General features: G+C 44.2%; 1 protein-coding gene across 3 annotated transcripts in view; it reads right to left on the bottom strand.

Annotated features, from left to right (window-relative positions):
- The window catches only part of KIAA1549L (KIAA1549 like), a 268,405-nt gene that overhangs the window by 26,918 nt on the left and 221,206 nt on the right, over positions 1-20,281 (bottom strand). For all 3 annotated transcript variants that reach the window (XM_081063643.1, XM_081063642.1, XM_081063641.1), the window contains 2 exons: positions 19,799-20,016; positions 13,337-13,466 (listed from right to left, as the gene is read on the bottom strand). In XM_081063643.1, coding sequence (XP_080919769.1) covers positions 13,337-13,466; positions 19,799-20,016 — 348 coding nt within the window. The remainder of the gene's footprint in view (positions 1-13,336; positions 13,467-19,798; positions 20,017-20,281) is intronic.

Consider the following 20,281-nt stretch of genomic DNA (forward strand, 5'->3'; position numbering starts at 1 on the left):
CCACAAACCAGGAGAAAATATTAGGATTTGTACCCAAAATATATAAGGAATGCCTACAAATGAATAACAAAAAGACAACCCAACTTAACAACTGGGCAAAAGGCTTGAATAGGTAGCTCAATAAAAGAAGACACATAAAAGTCCATGGATAGATAAATAAACACATAAAGAAGTACCCAGCATCATTAGTAATTAGAGACTCATTTCACATTCACTGGCATGGCTAAAATTAAAAAGATTTATAACAACGAATGTTGGTGAGGAGGAGGAGTAGAATTACGACTGTCACACTGCTGGTAAGAGGGTAAATAGTAAACATACTTTGTAAACCTGTTTGTAATGTCTTAAAAAGTTAAATATAGGCCTATCTTATGACCCAGAAATGCCACTCTTACATATTTATCCAAGATAAATGAAAACGTATTGTCTTAGTCCATTCAGGCTGCTAGAATAAAATAACACAGACTGGCTGGCTTATACACAACAGAAATTTATTTCTCACAGTTCTGAAGGCTGCAAGTCCAAGGTCACGGTGCCAGCAGGGTCCAGTGAGGGCTCGATTGCAGTCTGCAGACTTCTCACTGTATTCTCACATGGAGGAAGGTTGCTCTGTGGGATCTCTTTTATAAAGGGCACCAATCCCAAGCATGGGCTCCACGCCCATGACCTAATCACCCCGAAAGGCCCCACTTCCGAATACCATCACAGTAGGGGTTGGGATTTCCACATATGAATTTGGGGGGAATTCAACTATTCAGACCATGGCACACATGTTCATAAAGTTTTACATGAAAATGTTTATAGCAATTTTTTTCTAGTAGCTCCAAACTGGAAACAATCCAAGTGTCCAATAATAGGGTGATGGATAAACAAATAGTGGTATAAGTATATAATGGCGTAGTACTCAGTAATAAAAAAAATAAACTACTGATACATACAACATAGATAAATATTGAGCAAAAGAAGTCAGACACAAAAGTATACACACCGAATAATTCCATTTACATAAAGTTCAAGAACAGGTAAAACTAAGTTGGTAGATATCAGAAAAGTGGTTGCCAATTGGGGGTAGTGGTGGTGAAGACCGACTTAAAGGAAGAATGAGGCAGCGTATTGGAGGTGACGAAAATCTTCTATATTTTGATTAGATAGGTGGGTATAACAGCATATACATTTGTCAAAGCTCACGCAATAGCACACTAAAGACCTGCACGTATTATCATATATAAAATTTTGCCTTACTAATGCAAACAAAATGAGTTGGGCAACGTAGCTAGTTTGATGAGGAAGGTTAGGAAAGGCCTTTGTGAAGAGGTGACATTTTTGGAGACCCTGAGGAAGGGGGTTGGCCACTTGACGATTGTAGGAAAACTTATGAAAAAGTCCTGAGATGGGAAAGAGCTTGTAGCATTTGAAAAAAATGAAGGTATCTGTTATGGGCTGAATTGTGCCCCACCCCAAATTTATACGGGAAGTCCTAACCCCTAGTACCTTAGAATGTAACTGTATTTGGAAACTGAGTCTCTACAAAGGTAATTAGAATGGGCCCTAACTCAATATGATTAGTGTCCTTACAATAAGAGGAAATTTGGACACAGACTTGTAAAGAGGGAAGACAAAGTAGGGTGACGATGGCCATCCACAAGCTAAGGAGAGAGGCCTGGCACAGATCCTTCCCTCATTGCCCTCAGAAGGAACCAGCTTTGCCAACACCTTGATCTCAGATTTCCAGCTTCCAGAACTGTGAGAAAATAAATTTCAGTTGTTTTAAGTTGCCAGGTCTGTACCACTTTGCTACGGCAGCCCGAGCTGACTAATACACGGCACCCTGTGGCTGAAGCCCTGATTGCCAGGAGATGGGGCCGGAGAGGCTGGCAGGGGCCAGATCACGTAGCGTCATGAAGGCCGTGGTCAGAAGGTTAGACTGTTTTCAAAGGGCAATGAGAAACTCTGGAAGAATTTTAAGCAGAGGAGAAATGTGATTGGAATTTATGACAGGTCAGTTAGACTCTTGCCTAACTGACCAGACTCTTGCCTGGTCAGTAATCCAGGCAAGAAGAGATGGCAGGGGCTTGGGTTAAAATAGACATGGATGAAGAAGACGTACATGAGTTCACAATATATTTTGGAAGTGTGCCAACAGGACTTGATGGAAGAGATGTAGGGATGAAGTAAAGGAAGGAGTCAAAGCTGAGACCCTTTACCGAGAAGGGGCATTTTGCTACACTGGTCTCCTTGATATTCCCTGAGCTCCCCAAGCCTGGGTCTTCCTCTGGGCCCTGCCACTTGCTGTTCCTTCTGCTTGGAATGCTCTTCCTTCTGGGGGTCAGCCTGGTTGGCTCCCTCATTTCAGGTCTCTGCTAAAAAGTCACTTCCCCAGACAGTCCTGCTCTGTCAACACAGAAAGAGCACTGCCTGTAATTCTCCATTGCCTTGCCTTGCTTTACGTTCCTCCATAGCATTTCTGACACTGTGCTGTACCTCTATGTACTTGGGTATTTATTATCTGTCCCCTTACTGGACTATAAATTCCACGAGGGCAGGGCTTTTGTCGTGTTTCCTGCTGCATCTCAGAATGGCAAATAGGACTTTAACAAATACTTGTGGAATGAATGAATGGGAACCAGTCTTAAAGTAGAGCCTGGAGAATTTCTGCTCAAAAGTCTTCAACAGTAAAATACATTTCCACGTGTTAAAAGAAATGAGACAGTCTTATTTAGAATGGAGTGGAAGAGGAGGAATAAGGGACTCTTGAAGCCAGTTATTCTAGAATTTCTTGAGTTATGAGCCCTTCAGTGGATAGACATCTTACAAGGTAGTACTTTCCAGGATACACAAGTGTGTGCAATACCACTTCGCCTCACTCAGGTACTTCGTTTCTGGAGCACAAGAATTTGAAGGCCCTCTCCAAAATTTGCCTCAAGGCAGTGATTTTCAGCTCAGTGTCAATCACAGTTTCATCCAGTAAGGAGAACAGATTCTGAACAAATTCTGCCACTGCACAGCAAGGGCTCAAAGACCAAGTGGAGCTTTCAGCAAGATAGATTTCTAGGCCATCTGGCCGTGATGAATTGATCTGGCTCCATGTCCATTTTTCTCTCCACCAAAGAGGGTCCCTTGGGCAACACAAAACAGTGCTGCTCTTCTCCATGAAATGCCTGCTCTGACTATAATAACCCCATTGCAAGTGCTGCCAGTCAATGAAGAATGAGAGACATATTTACAGAGCTGCTTCTGGAAACCAAGCGTCAGTGTATTTTCACTTCCTCGTGTGGGAGAAGAGCTATCACGACACAGGGGCAGTCAGCAGCTTCCTTCTAAGCCTACATCTCAAAAGCGTCTCTGACAACAAAGGGAAATTGGTACCCCTCAGCATAGGTAGGGGGGTTCAAAATAATGGTTTGATGACTTCTCTTCTGCAACAGGTGTGCAAATGGAATAAAAAGAAAAATCTCAGGAAATTTTCTCATTTCACTCTGCTTTCTAAAGGATGACATACAACTACTTCCAAGCTATAGGGATATGAAAACAGCACACTGTCTCTGAGTTTTAGGTGAGTAGAAAAGACATTGTAGGGTCTCATAGATTTCTAAGCAAAGAGGGGCATTTTTTTAATCTTCCAAAGAGTGACCCATAATTACACTGAGATTATGAGGATGGAGAGTGAAGGGTAAAAGAAGATGCTTCAATGTCATCCGCAAAAGGACAAGTGTCAGCATCACTCACTGCTCCTAAAGCAAAGCATTTTCATCCTGGAGCAGGAGTATCAGGAACTGGCTCCATGCTCTTCCTGTCTCCCTCTTAACCTGTTGCCTCCCACAGAGCAGTGGAAATTCAATTACTGAGCAAGTCACGAGACCCCTTTCACCCTGAGTTCCAGCCGCTGGCCACCCTGTGCTTAGTGTAGTATGACCTTAGAGGTCACCTTTGGAAGTGTGGCCTGTGTTGGGGCCATGGGTGGAAGGTCTTGGGCACCCTTTACATCCATCATGCTGGAGAAAGGTACCCTTTGAAGAATACAATCCTCTCTTTGGTGTGTGACAAAATCCACAGCAGTTCTGAGATGTCTAAATTGCTAGAATGGAAAAGAAACAGAAAAAAGTATATCCTTCTCTCCATGGAATCTGTTAGCCATAGTTGTAACAATTAATGTTCACCGTCTGCTTTCTGCATTCATTCATTTAACTCTCCCAACAACCCTATAGGCGGGTACCTCTGCATCCCCATTTTAAGATGGAGAACCTAAGGCACAGAGAAGTGAGGTAACTAGCCCTAATTCACACTGCCAGTAAGTAGCTGCGCCGGACCTGAAAGCAGCCTAGCTCCAGAGGCCGTGCGCATAACGATTCCACAGCATTTCTTGTGAATTTTGGGAACAATACATGAGCCACAGTCAATTAATTAAAAATACCTTTTAAAAAGGAATCAGGCTGAGAGTAAACACATACAAGTGGCTTTCTCTTATGGGAAGCTATTTTGCTTTTTGTTTTTGAGGTGAGTCATCACGTGATTTTTCTTATCTCCTTACCTGAGCTGGCACTGCAACAGCCAGGAGACAGAGATCAATCTTGAGAGTCAACACTATTATCACCACGAAGCAGGCTCTCCCCACTGCCAACCACATCTGCTTTTTCTCCTTTCACTTCTTGAAAAAGCCAGACAAACTCACAAAATCCCTCTTGGTCATGCTATCTGCCTCTAAAACACAACCTCGAACTGTAGCCAGGACTTTCTAAGCCCAGGGGAATAGTAATCACTGGCTTATCACCATGGGATCTTTCTCTTTATGGAGGACCAACCAAAGATGAGCGGCTGACCTTGGAGGGAAGAGTGACAGGGAAGATTACGCTGGTTTTGCTCCTTAAAAAGCCTAACCACCACTGTTCTTCAAGCACTGGGGACGATGATGGCCTCAGCACCCATCCACTCCTCTTGCATATCTCCACTAGCTGGTCTGGGGGTACTAAACCTACCCCAGCTCCACCAGTGAAGTCTGACTGGGTTAAATCAATCAGTTTAAGCCGCTCCTCTCCCATGCCCATTGTTACAGTGATTGATATTAGGGTGGGCACTTGACCTCAGTTAGAGTAAAACCCATAAACCTTTTTCCGGGATTGGGAAGAGAGAAATTCTCTCTTGCATTGGTTAAAGTAGTATGTAGAGGTGAGGCCTGAGGCTGCTGCAGCCATTTCCTACCAGAGAGAGCCACTCTGTAGATGAAGGCCACACACAAAGAAGGGCAGTGCTGCATAATGCGGAGAAAGGAGCGGGAGGCCCAATCAAACCGTGCCCAGATTTACTGTATCCAATACACCCCCTTAATGACTTAACGGCATTTTGAGTTGGGCTGGGATTTCTGTTATTTTAGACGAGGAATCCTAACTGATAACCACCCTTTAGACTGAACTTCACACAGTGACATACGGTTGTCTACAGTTTTGATAAGCCAGTCAAATCAAATGTTTATAAGGCCTGGAGTTATAAATCTGCCCCTTACTTTTGAGTCTCAGCTCAGGAGTCACCTCCTCTGATTGACACACTTGTTTGTTCAGCTGCTCAACAAATAGAGACACTGCGTCTCCTACGAGCATAGGTGCCTATTCCGAGTGCTGAGGTTTCCAGAATGAATAAAACATGATTCCTGTCCTTGAGGAGTCAAATGGGGAAAATAATACATGCAAACATACAGATGGAAGGAAGGAGCAAGGGCTTTGATTGGCGTGAGTCCCCAGGTGCTGTGGGAACACAAAGCACAGGCATGAAGTCAGACCCACAGCTATGGGGTCAAGGAAAAGATTCTGGGGAAGATAATGTTTGAACCAAGTTCTGAAAGCATTGTCTGGACAGGCGGTTCTCAACTAGGAGTGGGTTTGCCCCCAGGGTACATTCGGCAAAGTCTGGAGACATTTTTGGTCCTCACAATCATTGGGAGGTACTACTGGCACCTCACTGGTAGAGGCCAAAAATGCGGCCAAACATCCTACAAGGCACAGGACAGCCCTCCATACAAAGAATGTTGCAGTCTCAAATGTCAATAGTGCCAAAGTTGAGAAACCTTGGCCTGCATGAAGCAGGTGGGAAGGGATGTTCTGAGCAGAGGGATGAGAACGTGCAAAGACCAAGAGGTATGAAACCATATGACAAGTCTTGCAAGGGCATGTCGGCTGGAGCCACGGGGTGGCTGAAGGAGTGGCGAGCTTCAGCTAGAAGGATGTGCCTGGGCCAGCCAGGGCAGATATGTCCTAAGCCAGAAGCTGAGAGTTTGAGTCTTATCCCCAGATCTGTGGGGAGTTATTTGAAACAAGGGTGTATTTTAGAAGAATTCCTCTGGCAGCTGTTTGATGGCTTCAGCAGTGGTGAGTAATGGGGACTAGACCAGGCAGAGACTGTGGGACAGACGGGTTCAGATCTTCAGGACGACTTCCTGCTCCCATCCCTGTTCACTGCCATAGCGCACTGTGTGTATTTCTCTCTGTCTTTTCCACTAGTCTGGAAAAGCACCGCGGGCAAGCACTGTAGTTAATCCACCTTTCTCTTCTCCAATACAGCCTCACACAGGTAGTACAGTGGAATTGCATGTCGGGCTTAGATGCTAATGCCAGCAGAGAAGGTAAAACTCCTGTAGAGTAAAACCTTTGAAAATCCCTTATACTGTCCACATCGTACAACATACATGGCCCATGTGCATAACCTTATAGAGTAATATATGAAACGAAATACATAAGCTGTCATGGACAATATGAACAGAATATATTCGAAAGCTAATTTTTTTGCAATATTTAAATTATGTTTTTCCTTTGTCTTTCAGGGCCTCGGTTGCTGATTTTTCCTACGTTCAATGCAATGGTTCCACTGCACTCAATAAATGTTTGCTGGAGGAAATGAAAGGGATAGCAATTCCCAAAGGGTATTCTCCTTTGTCCGCTGGCCTCGGGCTCCTGTGGGGGTTTGGAGGCCACATGTGGGCCAAGGAGAACCAAGGTTGGGAGGGACCAATGTGCAGAGGACACTCTGTGCTGCTCAGGTCTGTAGGACGCATTCCCCTAGCTGCTTGCCGGGCACACTGCCAGCAGCTGGCCCTCAGGTATCAAGTGGGAATTGCCCTTGTTTTCCCTGGGCACTGCTAGGGTTTGGCAATGTCAGTTCTCTCACTGGGAGTTGTTCTTGGCTAAAGAGAGCTGCCTCACCCAAGGACACCCAGTAACTGGTCATACTAGAATACAAAAGCCCAGATACTTCACACAAACTCAGGACAACTCTGCAGGGCCCTGTGGCCTCCAGAGCTCCTGTGGGATCAGCTGAAGCCTTGTAGTAGCGGTACCATAGCCCAAATTGTAACTGCCCAATCCCGTTTCCTTTCCTTCCCCTACAGGTGTTCATACCAAGAGCATGCTGCGTAACCTGGCCTGCAATAAGAGGATACCCTGGTCAGGAGGCTCTGAGGAGTCAGAATCCAGGAGAAGCAGGAGGGCAGGCAGGTACCTACCTACCTGGAAGAGCTGGCATCCAGGTCACAGGGAGAATCAGAGGGAATGAGCAGGCAGATGGCACTTGTGTGCTCACAACAGAAGGGAAGTTGTTTGTCCCCTGCCCAGTGGGAAACTGCCTGCATGCAAGGGAAGTCCTGGGCTTGCAGGGGAGGCCTGGCTCCAGGTAAGGTCACTAGGCCATCCTGCAACCTGGCCTGCTCTCTCCCAAATGTGCCAACAAGAATCTACCACCTGCTCCCCACTTGCCAAGGGGCCTCCATATTTGTGGGGTTAACAAGTATTTTCCTGGGCAGCCACCAACTTGGTGAGATCGGGACTATACCAAACGGCCACCTTCACCATCAAACACTTCCACTCTTTGCCTCCGGCACAATGAGGTGGCCTGATTACAGGTGATCAGATATTTCCATTGGATTAAAAGCCCCTGTTAAAATAAAACGTACTATAAATTAGCTTGAGGTAACAGACCACGCCAGGGTTATTAATCATTTAAACTTGCAGGCACAGATGGGATAAAAAAATTTAAGTCTGAGATTGGAGACACAGGCAGGACAGTTCTAGGGGGAATGCTAACAGGATGACAGTGGCAGCAGTGGGCTCAACACAAGAGCACCTATTTCAGAGGGCAACCAGCAGGTTGAGGTGAAGGACAAAAATCCCCAAACCCAGCCATGGTTTTCATTGGCTTCTGAAAGAAACCAAAAGTTGGTTGTACCCTTTACTGGGAACATCCTACAGTGCCAGGACACTCCTGTGCTTTGCCTTGGTCGCCGGCCCTCATGCTGAGGCTGCACAATGCTGGGGGAGGGGCGGCAGTAGGTGAGCAGGAGAGACTCCCATTAATTACAGGATTTACACATTTATCTTGAAGGCCCCAGACTTGCTATCAGCTATCGCGGGCAGTCAGGGGCTTTCTGGATAATTTTTCATTCCCCTGCAAATGGAACCCATCAAAACACTGTTTCGATTCTTTGGCCTCCTTCCAGTAACCACTGCTCACTTGGAAGAGGCAACTGGCTGCACTGTCAGCCCAGAGAGGCCAGCAAGATAAATACTTCTCCTCTCATCTCACTTTTACCCAGTGCCCATGGTTGGGGGTGGTGGGGTGGACTGGCATTTGGGAACATCTTTGCAGCATGCTCTCCCGTAGTGCTGACGCTGAACGCTGACTGGATAACCTACACTTCAGGCCCTCCACGAGGCGGCAGCTGTGGTGGAAATACTAGGTTCTGTCAATTAGGTGCATTAGTGTGCAATTTGGACAGAGGACCTGAGGCAGGGCCCATCTTGCTTTCTTTCCTTTTTTTAAAATTTATTTTGAGTGTGTTTTTCCAGGACCCATCAGCTCCAAGTCAAGTAGTTGTTTCAATCTAGTTGTGGAGGGTGCAGCTCACAGTGGCCCATGCGGGGATCGAACCGGCAACCTTGTTAAGAGCACTGTGCTCTAACCAGCTGAGCTAACCGGCCGCCCCAGGCAGGCTTCATCTTTCCGCTCCTAATCAGTTCCAGGGCAGCCCACTTCCCCACCTTCCTGCTTGGGGCAGAGGCAGCAACTCCTACTCAGTGCCAGCTCTGTGGTTTTGTTCAGTTTTCATGGAACATTCCTCCAGCCCTCCGATGATGTTGAGAGCACCTCATTCCTCAGTTATTTTTTTGTCTGTTTAAATGGCTTGATGTTTTCTGCAGCTGAACCTTGCCTGATATAGTACCCCTTTTGGTAGATGTACATATACTTTTCACTTGTCAAGTCACCTTTCAAACCATTTCCCTGAAGAAGGCCTCTGGAATGAGAACTGATGGTTGCAGTTGCTAGAGCAGAGCGTTCAGTCTCGCTTCTGAGCTGCACCGATGGATCAATCATCCTTCACATTTTCAACCCACTGCCCACATTTTAGAGTCTGAGGCCGACAGTCTGCCACGAATGCTCTCTGAGTACCTCAGGATTGGAACCTTCAACAAAGCGCTGGAGAGAAACCTGAGGGAAGTAGCTTGCCAAAGTCTCTACTTCTGAGAGGTCAGCATTCATTTTCAAAGTTGTAATTCAGACAATCTGTTTCAGAGTCTCTTTCAGAGCCAAGGTATATAGCCGATCCCCTTTCTGTCGTAGATTTTTAAACTCCAAACACAAATCAAGGTGGAGGAGGTGCATTTTTATTTCTGGGGAATGATCTGATTATTACTTGCCCATTGGAAGCAAAGGCTGATTCATCATCCACACTTCGGTTTTTATTGTGCTTGGGCCGTTTTCTTCTCCTTGCTGCTTCATTATTTTCTATATGACTTTCATTTAGAAAACAGCATTTAAAAATACTATGAAAAAGATATTTTTGCTTTTAAATATTAGGCTGATTATCTCTTCTAGCCACTTTATGCACTGGAATTAATTTTAATGACAAAGTTAGTTTAATGATATGGTCTGGCCTTTTAGGAGTGATCAGTTTTAGACTTCTTTCTAAAATCATGCATGCTTCTAAAAGGGAGGCCTCCTCCTAGAAAATTACTACCCAAATGAGCCATAGTTTCTGCCAGGAGTGTATTACATCCTTATCTGTTAGGGGAGACCAAGAGGTTAAGAACTCTTGCAAAACAGTGATTCCCAAATCCCTTGGAGCTAAGCGTCTTTTTTGCCGGCCCTAATACCTCCTGCTCTGTGGAAACATTTAAAAAAAAATTTTTTTTTTATTGGGGAAGGGGAACAGGATTTTATTGGGGAACAGTGTGTACTTCCAGGACTTTTTTTTTTTCCAACTCAAGTTGTTGTCCTTTCAGTCTTAGTTGTGGAGGGCGCAGCTCAGCTCCAGGTCCAGTTGCCATTGCTAGTTGCAGGGGGCGCTGCCCATCATCCCTTGTGGGACTCGAGGAGTTGAACTGGCAACCTTGTGGTTGAGAGCCCACTGGCCCATGTAGGAATCGAACCGCAGCCTTCAGAGTTAGGAGCATGGAGCTCTAACCGCCTGAGCCACCGGGCCGGCCCCTGTAGAAACATTTTGAAGCAATCCAGGCTGCCATTGGTCCTGGGGCTAAGATTTGCTTGTGGAGCATGTGTTTGTTTGCTTATTTATTTATTCATTTATTTTCACTTGCAAGCTTTTCTGATGGGACTCTAAAGTAGTCAACTTTTGAAAAATTCACAATTAAATCAATCTCTCAGTCTTTTGTTTCTACAGTATCAAGGAGCAGGTTCCCCTGGTGTTACTTATCTGGTAGAAAGGACTGGAAATTTTGGCCTGGCTTCAAGTTCCTCAGACCCAGTAGGAAGATTGACATGTTTCCAACTGAATGACCTGTTCATTGCTGGGCTAATGGATTCTTTTGCCAGGAGTGCTTTGGCATTTTTGGAAAATCAAGAGATCAGAAAATGAATGCATTGTTTAAAACTATGACTGTCCTCTTTTTCTACTTTATCTACTGGTCTATGTTTTGCTTGTGTGAGTTATCTGTGAAAGAATTTTTGTGAGACTTGATGTCTAGCCTCTAAGAGAGACTCAGTAATACAGACTATATATTATGTTATGTGAGGACAGATGTATGGTGTGGTGGGTGTACATGGAAACCATATTGCATGGTGGTTAAGGGAATGGGCTTTGGAGGTAGGCAGACAAATTATGTAACTGCTTTGTGCCTTGGTTTTCCCATCTAGACAATGGGCATAATGAGAGTACCTACCTGACTGGCGATGTGCACAGGAAGAGATACAGGAAGTAATTTCATTCTTATAGTCAACAGTCAAAATTCTTAAAATTGTTTCCTAGATGACCATTTTCTCTTAAGGAAACTTATATTTGCTTATGTTTCTGAGATCCCATGCATATCTCAAAGAAATGTGTATATATTTTTTTAATCTATTAGTGCTTCCCTCAAGTAATCTGTGATTGAAATATTTACATGTTTGTGAGGGGTGAGTGTGGGGACAGAACCCCAGAGAGCAGTTTCCAGGCTCTCGGCCTCACATAAAAAGGTGCTGGCTCGGGTAGTAAATGCCCATCAACTGTGATCAGATGGCCAGCAGCTGTGGCTAGTTGGTCGTCAGCTGTAACCCGTAAGCCATTGGCCACTAATATAACTGCTGTGGCTACGCTAGCAGAAAGAATGGGGGCTAGCAAGAGAGGATTGCAGAGAGGTGGATGCCGCCGGTGAGAATATAGTAATATGACTCCCTTACTTATGGCTCCGTGGGTGTTCCTGTTTGGCCTCACCATGTCCTGTGTTCTTATGTGGGGAGCGGGACCAGAGACCCCACAGGCCGCCTCGCACGACAGTGAGCAACCTCCTTTTAAAAATCATCTCTCTTCTTCTGTTGTTCTAGGTAATTTACTAACATGACATCCCAAGAGCATTAAGTGAGTACTCTAAGTCATGGCACAGTGGTTTAAAAAAATCTGCAATATTTTCTTTTCAAGACTAATAGGAAACCTTTGGCCTATTTCCTCAAATTGGAAAAATGTCTGTGCCTAGAACCTCACCAGAAACCTATAAATACTAATCTTGAAATTCATTAAGAGTCCTATCATACCTCAGGCGTGCCCGAGCAGAAGCAACTGCTCCCTGAACTACAAGCATCCAGGAAGAATATTCACTGTTAGTAGGGAGAGATTAATTGGAAAACTCAAATGCCCAATATTTAACCACAGGCTGATTATCAAATTGATGACAGAGTTTGGTATAGGAAATACTTGCATGAGAAGAAAAATTAATGTTGAATAATTTAATTTGGAGAAAAATAATGATTTGCCCAAAGCAGCTAGAAGTTTACAAAACTAAACTATTAAACTGTCTTATATGAAAAAGAAAAAAAAGATAAGTGTACTATCACCAACACAACCATCAAGTTTAAATGTAAGGAAAGTAATTAGAAATTCAAATTAGGTAGAATATCTCTGATTTTAATTGGACCATTTAAAAAAAAACACCCATTTTAAGCTTTTGTGGAAAACAATGACCAATCTTGATGGGAAAAAAAAAAAATCTCCTTGCCTGTAAATTTGCATGGTATATTTAAGAAATCAAGTGTCATTTTCAAATTACAACCTCACAAATTATACTAAAACTGTATCCAGACATATTTGAATCATAGCTCTTGTTACAGAAAATTTTTTTATTTGTAATAAGAGAAATGTTTCAGGAGAATGGGAAAGAAGCATTTTTCATAAGACCTAAAAGTATATTCAAGACCATTTGAAATTCTGGGACAGGATGAAGCTTATTGAATATTTCAGCAGGGTTCTCATTCACGTGAGTGCAACTCATGGGTGCACTGACATGTAAACAACTTGATAGGAGGCACCGAATTGTATAACCCATCATCCGGGAACGTTTGATGGGATTAGAAGAATTTTTGCAGTTTGGAGACATCACTGCACATAAACATGTACTTCATCACATGAAATCACCAAATCGCCCTGTTGGACATCTTATTGTTTCCATGGCATATTGAGGAGTTATGAAACCAGGAACAAATCCAACTCCTCAACATTGCTGTGAATTAAAAGAAGCTTGTGTTCAAATGAATTTTAACCCATGGCCATGGATTCTACTGAGTGCCTAAGAACAGAGGAGGAAAAAATTAAGAACATTTAGCATAGCTGCTGAGTTTAAAGGTCAATAATGTACTAGCCACAAAATGGCTGAATTTAGACATCAAGATCCTTTCAGCAATAATTTGTTACTCTGGCAATTCCAACGAGTCTTGCTTTGCAAAATAGGTAATAAGGAATATAAAACAAAATATCTTACTGCATTTTAAAATTACACAAATATAGAATCAACAAAAACATATGGGATGCTCTATTCCTTTTGCTTTCAGGGAAAGCAAAGCTTGTATTCACCTTGGCCCGGCAGAGACTTACATCATATCCACTGTTACGGATTCCACGCCGGGGTCGCTCGCGAGTCACCAGAAGGTCCATCTCTGTTTCCCCTGGACTCGGGCTATTCAGAGACTGCCGGCTTCGGTAGACAGAGTTTTTCGTCTGTTGCCTAAAAAGAATTCAACAACTGTTATGATGCAGCAAATGCCCTGACAGATGGAATTCTCCACTGATCCAAACTACAGGCAACCAATGAAGGGTTTGGTTGGCTTGCCTCACAAATCTCAGAATTGATGGGTCTGTTTGTCAGCCATCAGGGGCCATAGAAACAGTGGAATAAATGTTTCTTGTTCCCCAGCTGCTGTAACCATTTGGCTGAATTGTAAATGCTCTTTTGTATGGTTAACTACAGTCAACCTCAGCACTGCAATCTCATCTAAAATTCTGCTGATGGCCAGGCCAGGGGCTTTCCCTTGACCCTCTGAAACAGCTAACACTGGAAGAACAAACTTGCTTTTGTTGACTGTTGACTCAGCAGCCTCCTGTTCCTTTTCATCTTTCCGATTCCACACGAAGGGTTCCATGATGTGTTAATAAACCCTGTGGCTAATGGGATGCTTGGTACTGACACTGCAGATACGTTTTCTTTTCTACCTTCCTCACAATGGATTCCCTTATGGGTTAAGGAGCCATAAACCAAGAGGCAGTTTGGGGCTTGTCCACCTGTCCATCCATCCATCCATCCAGCCAGCCAGCCAGGCATCCAGCCAGCTATCCGATATTTACATGAGGGACATGAGTGCCTACTGTGTTCCAGTCACTGTGGAACATGATGAAGATCCATAGTAAGCAAGATGGAGCTTACAATCTAATGAGAGAGACAGATAATCCACATGATAATTTCAGAGTGGTAAGTGCTGTTAAGAAAAACAAGGAGAAGTGACAGAGGATAAAGAGGATGGGGAACGACTTTAAGTAGGAGGGTCAGGGAAGGCCTCTCTGGAGAGGTGACATTTCAGCTGAGACCTATTTAGAGGCAGCTCCATGCCCATCTGGGCACAGAGCATCATTTCAGGCCCAGGGAGGAGCACGTTCAGAGGCTCGCCTCAGCTCCCCCCTTGGAAATGCATACATTTGTCACCACTGTCCTGTTTCCACTTGACATTAGAGGAATTTTTTTGAGGAGGGAGTAAGAAATAGCGACAAACAAGGCTATGCTGTTGTGGCTATGCTGTTATTTTCCCACAAGAGGCAACTCTTCCGAGTGGGGAGTGACGCCCAATGGGGACAGGTGACTTTCACATGATCCTGCAAAGTGACAAAGGTAGGATAAAAATCACTGACTTCCTTCTCATTCAACAATAAGTTTCTCTCTGTAAATAACTTGCACTTCAGAGCATCTATCTTGAGAGAACTCCCCAAATATCACCTGTTTTATGTCTCGGTTCTAGGATTCTATCCATTCATGGATTGAAGGTGAAAAGGTTGCCTTATCGATTCCCAGCGACTATGTGGGAAGCTAGAAACCTGGCAGGTATACATGCCTTTTCATGATCACACACCCAGTTAGTCACAGCATGACAGTCACATCCTGTTCGTCTAGAACACACAGTAGAACTCCCAAGGCAAAGCACTACCCTTACAATTAGCCTAGGGAATGAAACTGACACTAATAGGCCTACTACCTCAGCATGAGGAGCTTATACTATTGAGAGAGCACCTGTGTTTTCTGCTTGCCTGGTACCCATAAGAACCTGTTAGTAAGAGCATTATGGTATTCTTTGTGGCCTGCCCTTCCTCCAGGGATTGGCATGTGACCAGGCTGCACGATTACAGCCTCGTAGCCCCACGGCCAGACTGACTGGTCAGAAGGTGGGCACATGAGTTGGTCCACTGAGACTGAGTCCCAGGGCTCTTGCTAGAGCAACCAGGAAAGAGGTATTCTCTTGGTATTGAGGTTTCTAGGAAGATAGGATATAACCTAGAGGTGCTGGCAGCCAGTTTGCCACAATGAGGTAAGAGCCCACCTGAAAAGGAGCCAGCAAAGAGTGAAGAGAAAAGGAGAAAAATATGTCTGATTCCTTCAATCTAGCTATGCCCAAAGACTTGACATTTAAATTATGTTCAACAATAATTTCCCTTTTTATTTAACCAGTTTGTGCTGGATTTCCATCATTTGCTACCATAGGAATCCTGACTGATACAAGAGCTTAAACCTAATAGTAATAAACCCTGCCCTATAGTTATCTGCAATTAGAGGCTTCCTTTAGGAATGGAGCACAACCTTGTGAAACACCATCTGTTCTGAGTGATTCACTTTAAGGCAGACCCGAAAGAATTCTCATCCTTGACCTAATTACAAATTTATCTGTTTTGAAAAAGGAGACTTCACAACTGTCCTGAGGTTGCCAATTAGCCCATTTAGAAAAGATTTACTAATAAGGAGTGGGGGAGTAAATACTAGGATTAGTAATTGACATTTAAGTAGGTTATTTTTGGAAGGATTAGAAATACAATAGTGAGCTTGTGTAAGCCCTTTCAAGAACCATAAATGTGAGTGAGAGCTTAGACACTGGAGTAGACTTCAGTCTCCTTTTCCATCAAAGACAATGTTCCTTTATGATACACAGCTTAAAGGTGGCTGTTTCACATGGATCTCAACTGACCAGACCATTAGTGTGTGCGTGTGCACGGTATACAAGCAACTACTTAGACATAAATCAGGCTCTCAGGTAGACAAATTACTTATTTTAATCAAACAGAGTTCCATTAGGTGTATTCATTTCTTGTTGGTACTTTGCTGTAGTCCTTAAAAGTTAATCAATTTTGAAACTTGCAAACTTGAGAAGTAAGTTTTTTACCTCTGAAAATATTGCTGGGTGAAGAATGATAAATTTTATTTGTATTTTTTAGGGAGGTTTTAGTCTCACTACAGTTTAAGAAAGTAGTTCCCAAAGTGTGTCTTGTGGAACCCTAGGGTTCCATAAAGATGGACTAGAACCACTGGGAAGGAGGAGGAGGAAGTCCTGCGACCATCAGAGCAACTCTGTCTTTATGTTATTGCCTTAGGTTGGGTTCTTCCAGAAGAGGACTCTGTGACTATTTAAGTGCAAGTGGTTTACCTGGGAGAAGGCTGTAGGAAGCACAAGTTAGGGAGTGGGAAAATGGGAGAGGGAAGAGAAGGAGACTGATAAGGTGTGATATAGAGTAGATTAGTATTTTGGGCAATTGGGACTCAAACTCACTGGAGAAGTGTGGGAGGAAATTGTTTCAAAATGTAGGTTATATTTTATTCAGGTACGGCAAGATCGACAGATCAGATGAACTGCCACTGAAAAGATAGCTTGTTATACTCACAGATCCCTGGAGGAAGGGGCCTGCCATGCCATGGTGGCGAGGGGGTACCTGGGGAAGCAGCAGGGTCAGCCACAAGGCAGACAGAGGGAGGGGAAAATGGGAACAAGAGCCTTTATTGTGGTTTCTGTGGGAAGGAATGGACAAGGCAGGCTATGCTGGTTTAGGATTGGATCGTTTGAATAATTTCGGCAGACTCTGGGGCATCGGGGCTGTCCCTAGATGTCTGGTACCCGGCTGCAGTGATTAGAACAGGGGGTTGGGGCCCAGAGTGTGAGGGCCGTGTGTAAAGGGGGCAGCTGGGCTCTGGGCTCTGGGCTCTTGTTGGTTCACATGTGAAAGGTGTACTTGCAGGCGAGCCTTTTGCTTTTCTAGGAATTGGCTAGAGACATCCCTGGTAGGGGCAGTTTCTCCAGAGTCAGCAAGGCCCCCAATGTCAAATAATCAAATACAGAAATTAGAAAACATGGTTATCACACCAATGTAGCCTATGCACCGGAGTTCTCTGCCAGGGGCGTTTATCCGTCAGGTGCCCTGTCATTGACTGACAACCTGACACTCAAGGTCAGGGGCTGCTGAGAAAAAGCCCGAGTTGTAGATGCTCGTAGTAAGTAGGAGCTGCTGGCCTATAGGGCGCAGTGGGAGCCTAGGGGACAGGACGGAGGGGGAGGGGCTCTGACAGCATCTGCCTTGTGCGTATTACATACTTGGTGTCTTTGGGTAAGAGTTTAATCACATAAAAATGGAGTGTCCTTTTGATTTTAAAGAAAACACCGTGAAAACTCTTCTAAAAGATTTCAGAATAAGTCAACACTAGAATCTAAATTTTGTCTTTTATTCAATTTCTTTAGGTGTCAGGGTAAAATTCTGGTTACTGATGCTGCCTTTGGAGTAGAGAGTGAGTCCCTCACTTATGCCTCGCAGTGGCTAGGCCACTGAGAGCAGAACCTCTGGAGAGGTGAACTACAAATAGCAATTAACAGGCAACGCTAACCTGTGAGTTTATAGCCTATCTTCCTAGAAACCGCAATACCAAGAGAATACCTCTTTCCTGGTTGCTCTAGCAAGAGCCCTGGTCTAGCAAGACTCAGTCTCATTGGACCAACTCATGTGCCCACCTTCTGACCAGTCAGTCTGGCCGTGGGGCTACGAGGCTGTGGTCGAGCAGCCTGGTCACATGCCAACCCCTGAGGGAAGGGCAGGCCACAAAGAACATGACAGTGCTCTTACCTGCTGTGTACACACAGTAGGCAGCCTCTGGAGTCAACAGCAGAGTGTAACAAGAGTAACACCACAGAGCTTATGAGTCTCCATCACTCCTGTTTTCTCTGTTAAGCTTTCCTTCCCCTTCCTGTCTCTTGCTTAATTTCCATTCCCACCCAGTCTGTGGTTATCCATATGGTTTCTTTAACTGGTCAAAAAACCTTTTAATGTTATTTTTGGTGCGTTAGAGTCATTAAATCATTTCTTCAACTGACACTGAGAATTGGCTACCCACTCATAGACCAGCAGGCCATCAAAGGGCCTTGAGAATCTGGCTGAACCAATGCTAGGCAATGGAGGTGCACCTTCACAGGAAAAAGAGTTCTTCGTTCTATAAAAAGCCTCAACTGAAATATTTATGTATTTTGCAAATAGCTTTCAATCTAAGTTCCTCTTATTTGCACATGATCTTTGGTTCATTTTTCTGAATTTTCCAAGTGTCAGCAGGAAACCAAAAAAACCCAAAGAAAACCCAAGAAACAACTTCCTGCACCAGTCTGTAAAAGACTGCTGAAGTAAAAAGTCTTCAAGTGCAAGCAAAAGCTAAAGAAACCCCTAGCCTCCCCATAAAATCCATCTTTTCTCCTCTTTTTCCTGTAGTTATCAACACAGTGACACATGCATTGTGACCCTTGTCACAATTTTACACCAGTAGCTTGTTATACCCACCAAGCCTAACAAGAAGCATGGTAAACGAAGCACTGCTTTAGAATTCCCTTTTTTGTTCATTGAAAATAAATTATATTTGTTCCATTCATAAAATTTATCCCCACCTCCTAGCTTTATTTTGTGGCTTTCATCCAAGCCTGTCACATAGTCATTTTTGCTTTTAATAAATACCCACTCAGACCAGGAATTGCCCTGTCTCACCCAGTCTACAGAGGGTGGGTGGGCTAAGGCGATGGGGCAGTCAGAGTGTGGGCATGCTGCAAGCCAAGTGGCTGTTGCCAAGGAGAATGTGTATTTGAAAGAGATGGTCTTGAATCATGAAAATGCTTCTGAGGAAGTGCTTCAGGGTGGGGAGGAGAAGAAGAAAGATGGGCACGTATAGCTTTGCTAATAACCTTTATTTCTTTACCCACTAGGTAAGGTTACTCTCTGCTTACAGCAAAGCTTAGAAGGATGAAATTCAAATCACTGGTCCTAACCCTCCATCACTAGGCCAGGCCCCCTGTTACGGAACCTCACATTTCAAATATCCATTACACTTGGGAGTAATAAACTTTTGGGGTGGCTATCTTTCTCTTCCATCAGACCTTAAGTTCCATAACAGCAGCGATTAGGCTGTCTTGTACTCCGTAAAATATTGAATGAGTTGAGTGCATGAATGAGAAAGAGCACACATGACCATGACAGTATTTAGCATCTTGCATGATGGCTAATACATAGTAGGTGACAATAAATGTCGAATGCACGAACAAATCTATGAATTAAAGAGATGAACCCAGCACAGAGCTCTGAGTAGCTATGTGGTAATTACTTACTGAAGCTGAATGAAAAGGTGAGGCATGAAATTTGCTTTTCTTATGCAAGAGCTACTAAAATAATTGAACAATATGATGACCCTTGATCTGGAAGATGAATAGACAGGTCGGTGGTAATTATATCTTCACCCAGCTCTGAAACAGCTATGGTTTGAAAATATCATTAAGCTAATGGACAATTATGGCTGTTTGCCCATGTATTGTTTTTAATGGCTTTAATTTTATTCTCTTCCAGACTCATTATGGAACACCTACTTGCACAGATCAGCATGTTGTGGATCAGCAGCCTGCAAATAGTCGCCCTAAGGTAACAGATCAAGGGCTCAGGACTGCACGGCATCCTCTGCCCTCATCCCACCAATGGTACAGCGACCTTCAGAGAATCCCTTAGACACTGCACCTGTTTTTAGATTCAGCAAATGGGGCACACAGTTCTGGGTCTGGATCCAACACGTGCTCGATTTCCTTTTGGGCTTTTTCGTACATCTTTTTTCTTTCCGTTTGAGCCTTGTTCGTCTCCACTACGGGGAAATCGTAATATCCCTTCCTCTTGGCTTTGAGGCGCAGCTTATTCCGATAGTGCTCGATGTCTGATTTCTGCTTCAGGGCTTTGTTCACCTGAGGAGAGAGACAGTCTCAGGCCCATACCTGACTCAGCATGGCCAACAGACAGGAGGCTTTTATCAGAGGGTCACAACTCCAGGAAAAGTTGTCCGAGGCTTCACATCTGGTCCTTTGAGCCAGCCATACCCACCTGTGATCCATTCCAAGACCGGCCCACATAACAGTGGGCCACAAACACCGTGGAGTCTGGCACTCACCTAAGTTGCCTGAGACTTTCCATCAGGGCCTCCTTCTCCTTAGGCCACCTGAGTCTGCTCAG

Source organism: Rhinolophus hipposideros, assembly GCF_964194185.1.
Source record: "Rhinolophus hipposideros genome assembly, chromosome: 10".
Lineage (NCBI taxonomy): Eukaryota > Metazoa > Chordata > Mammalia > Chiroptera > Rhinolophidae > Rhinolophus > Rhinolophus hipposideros.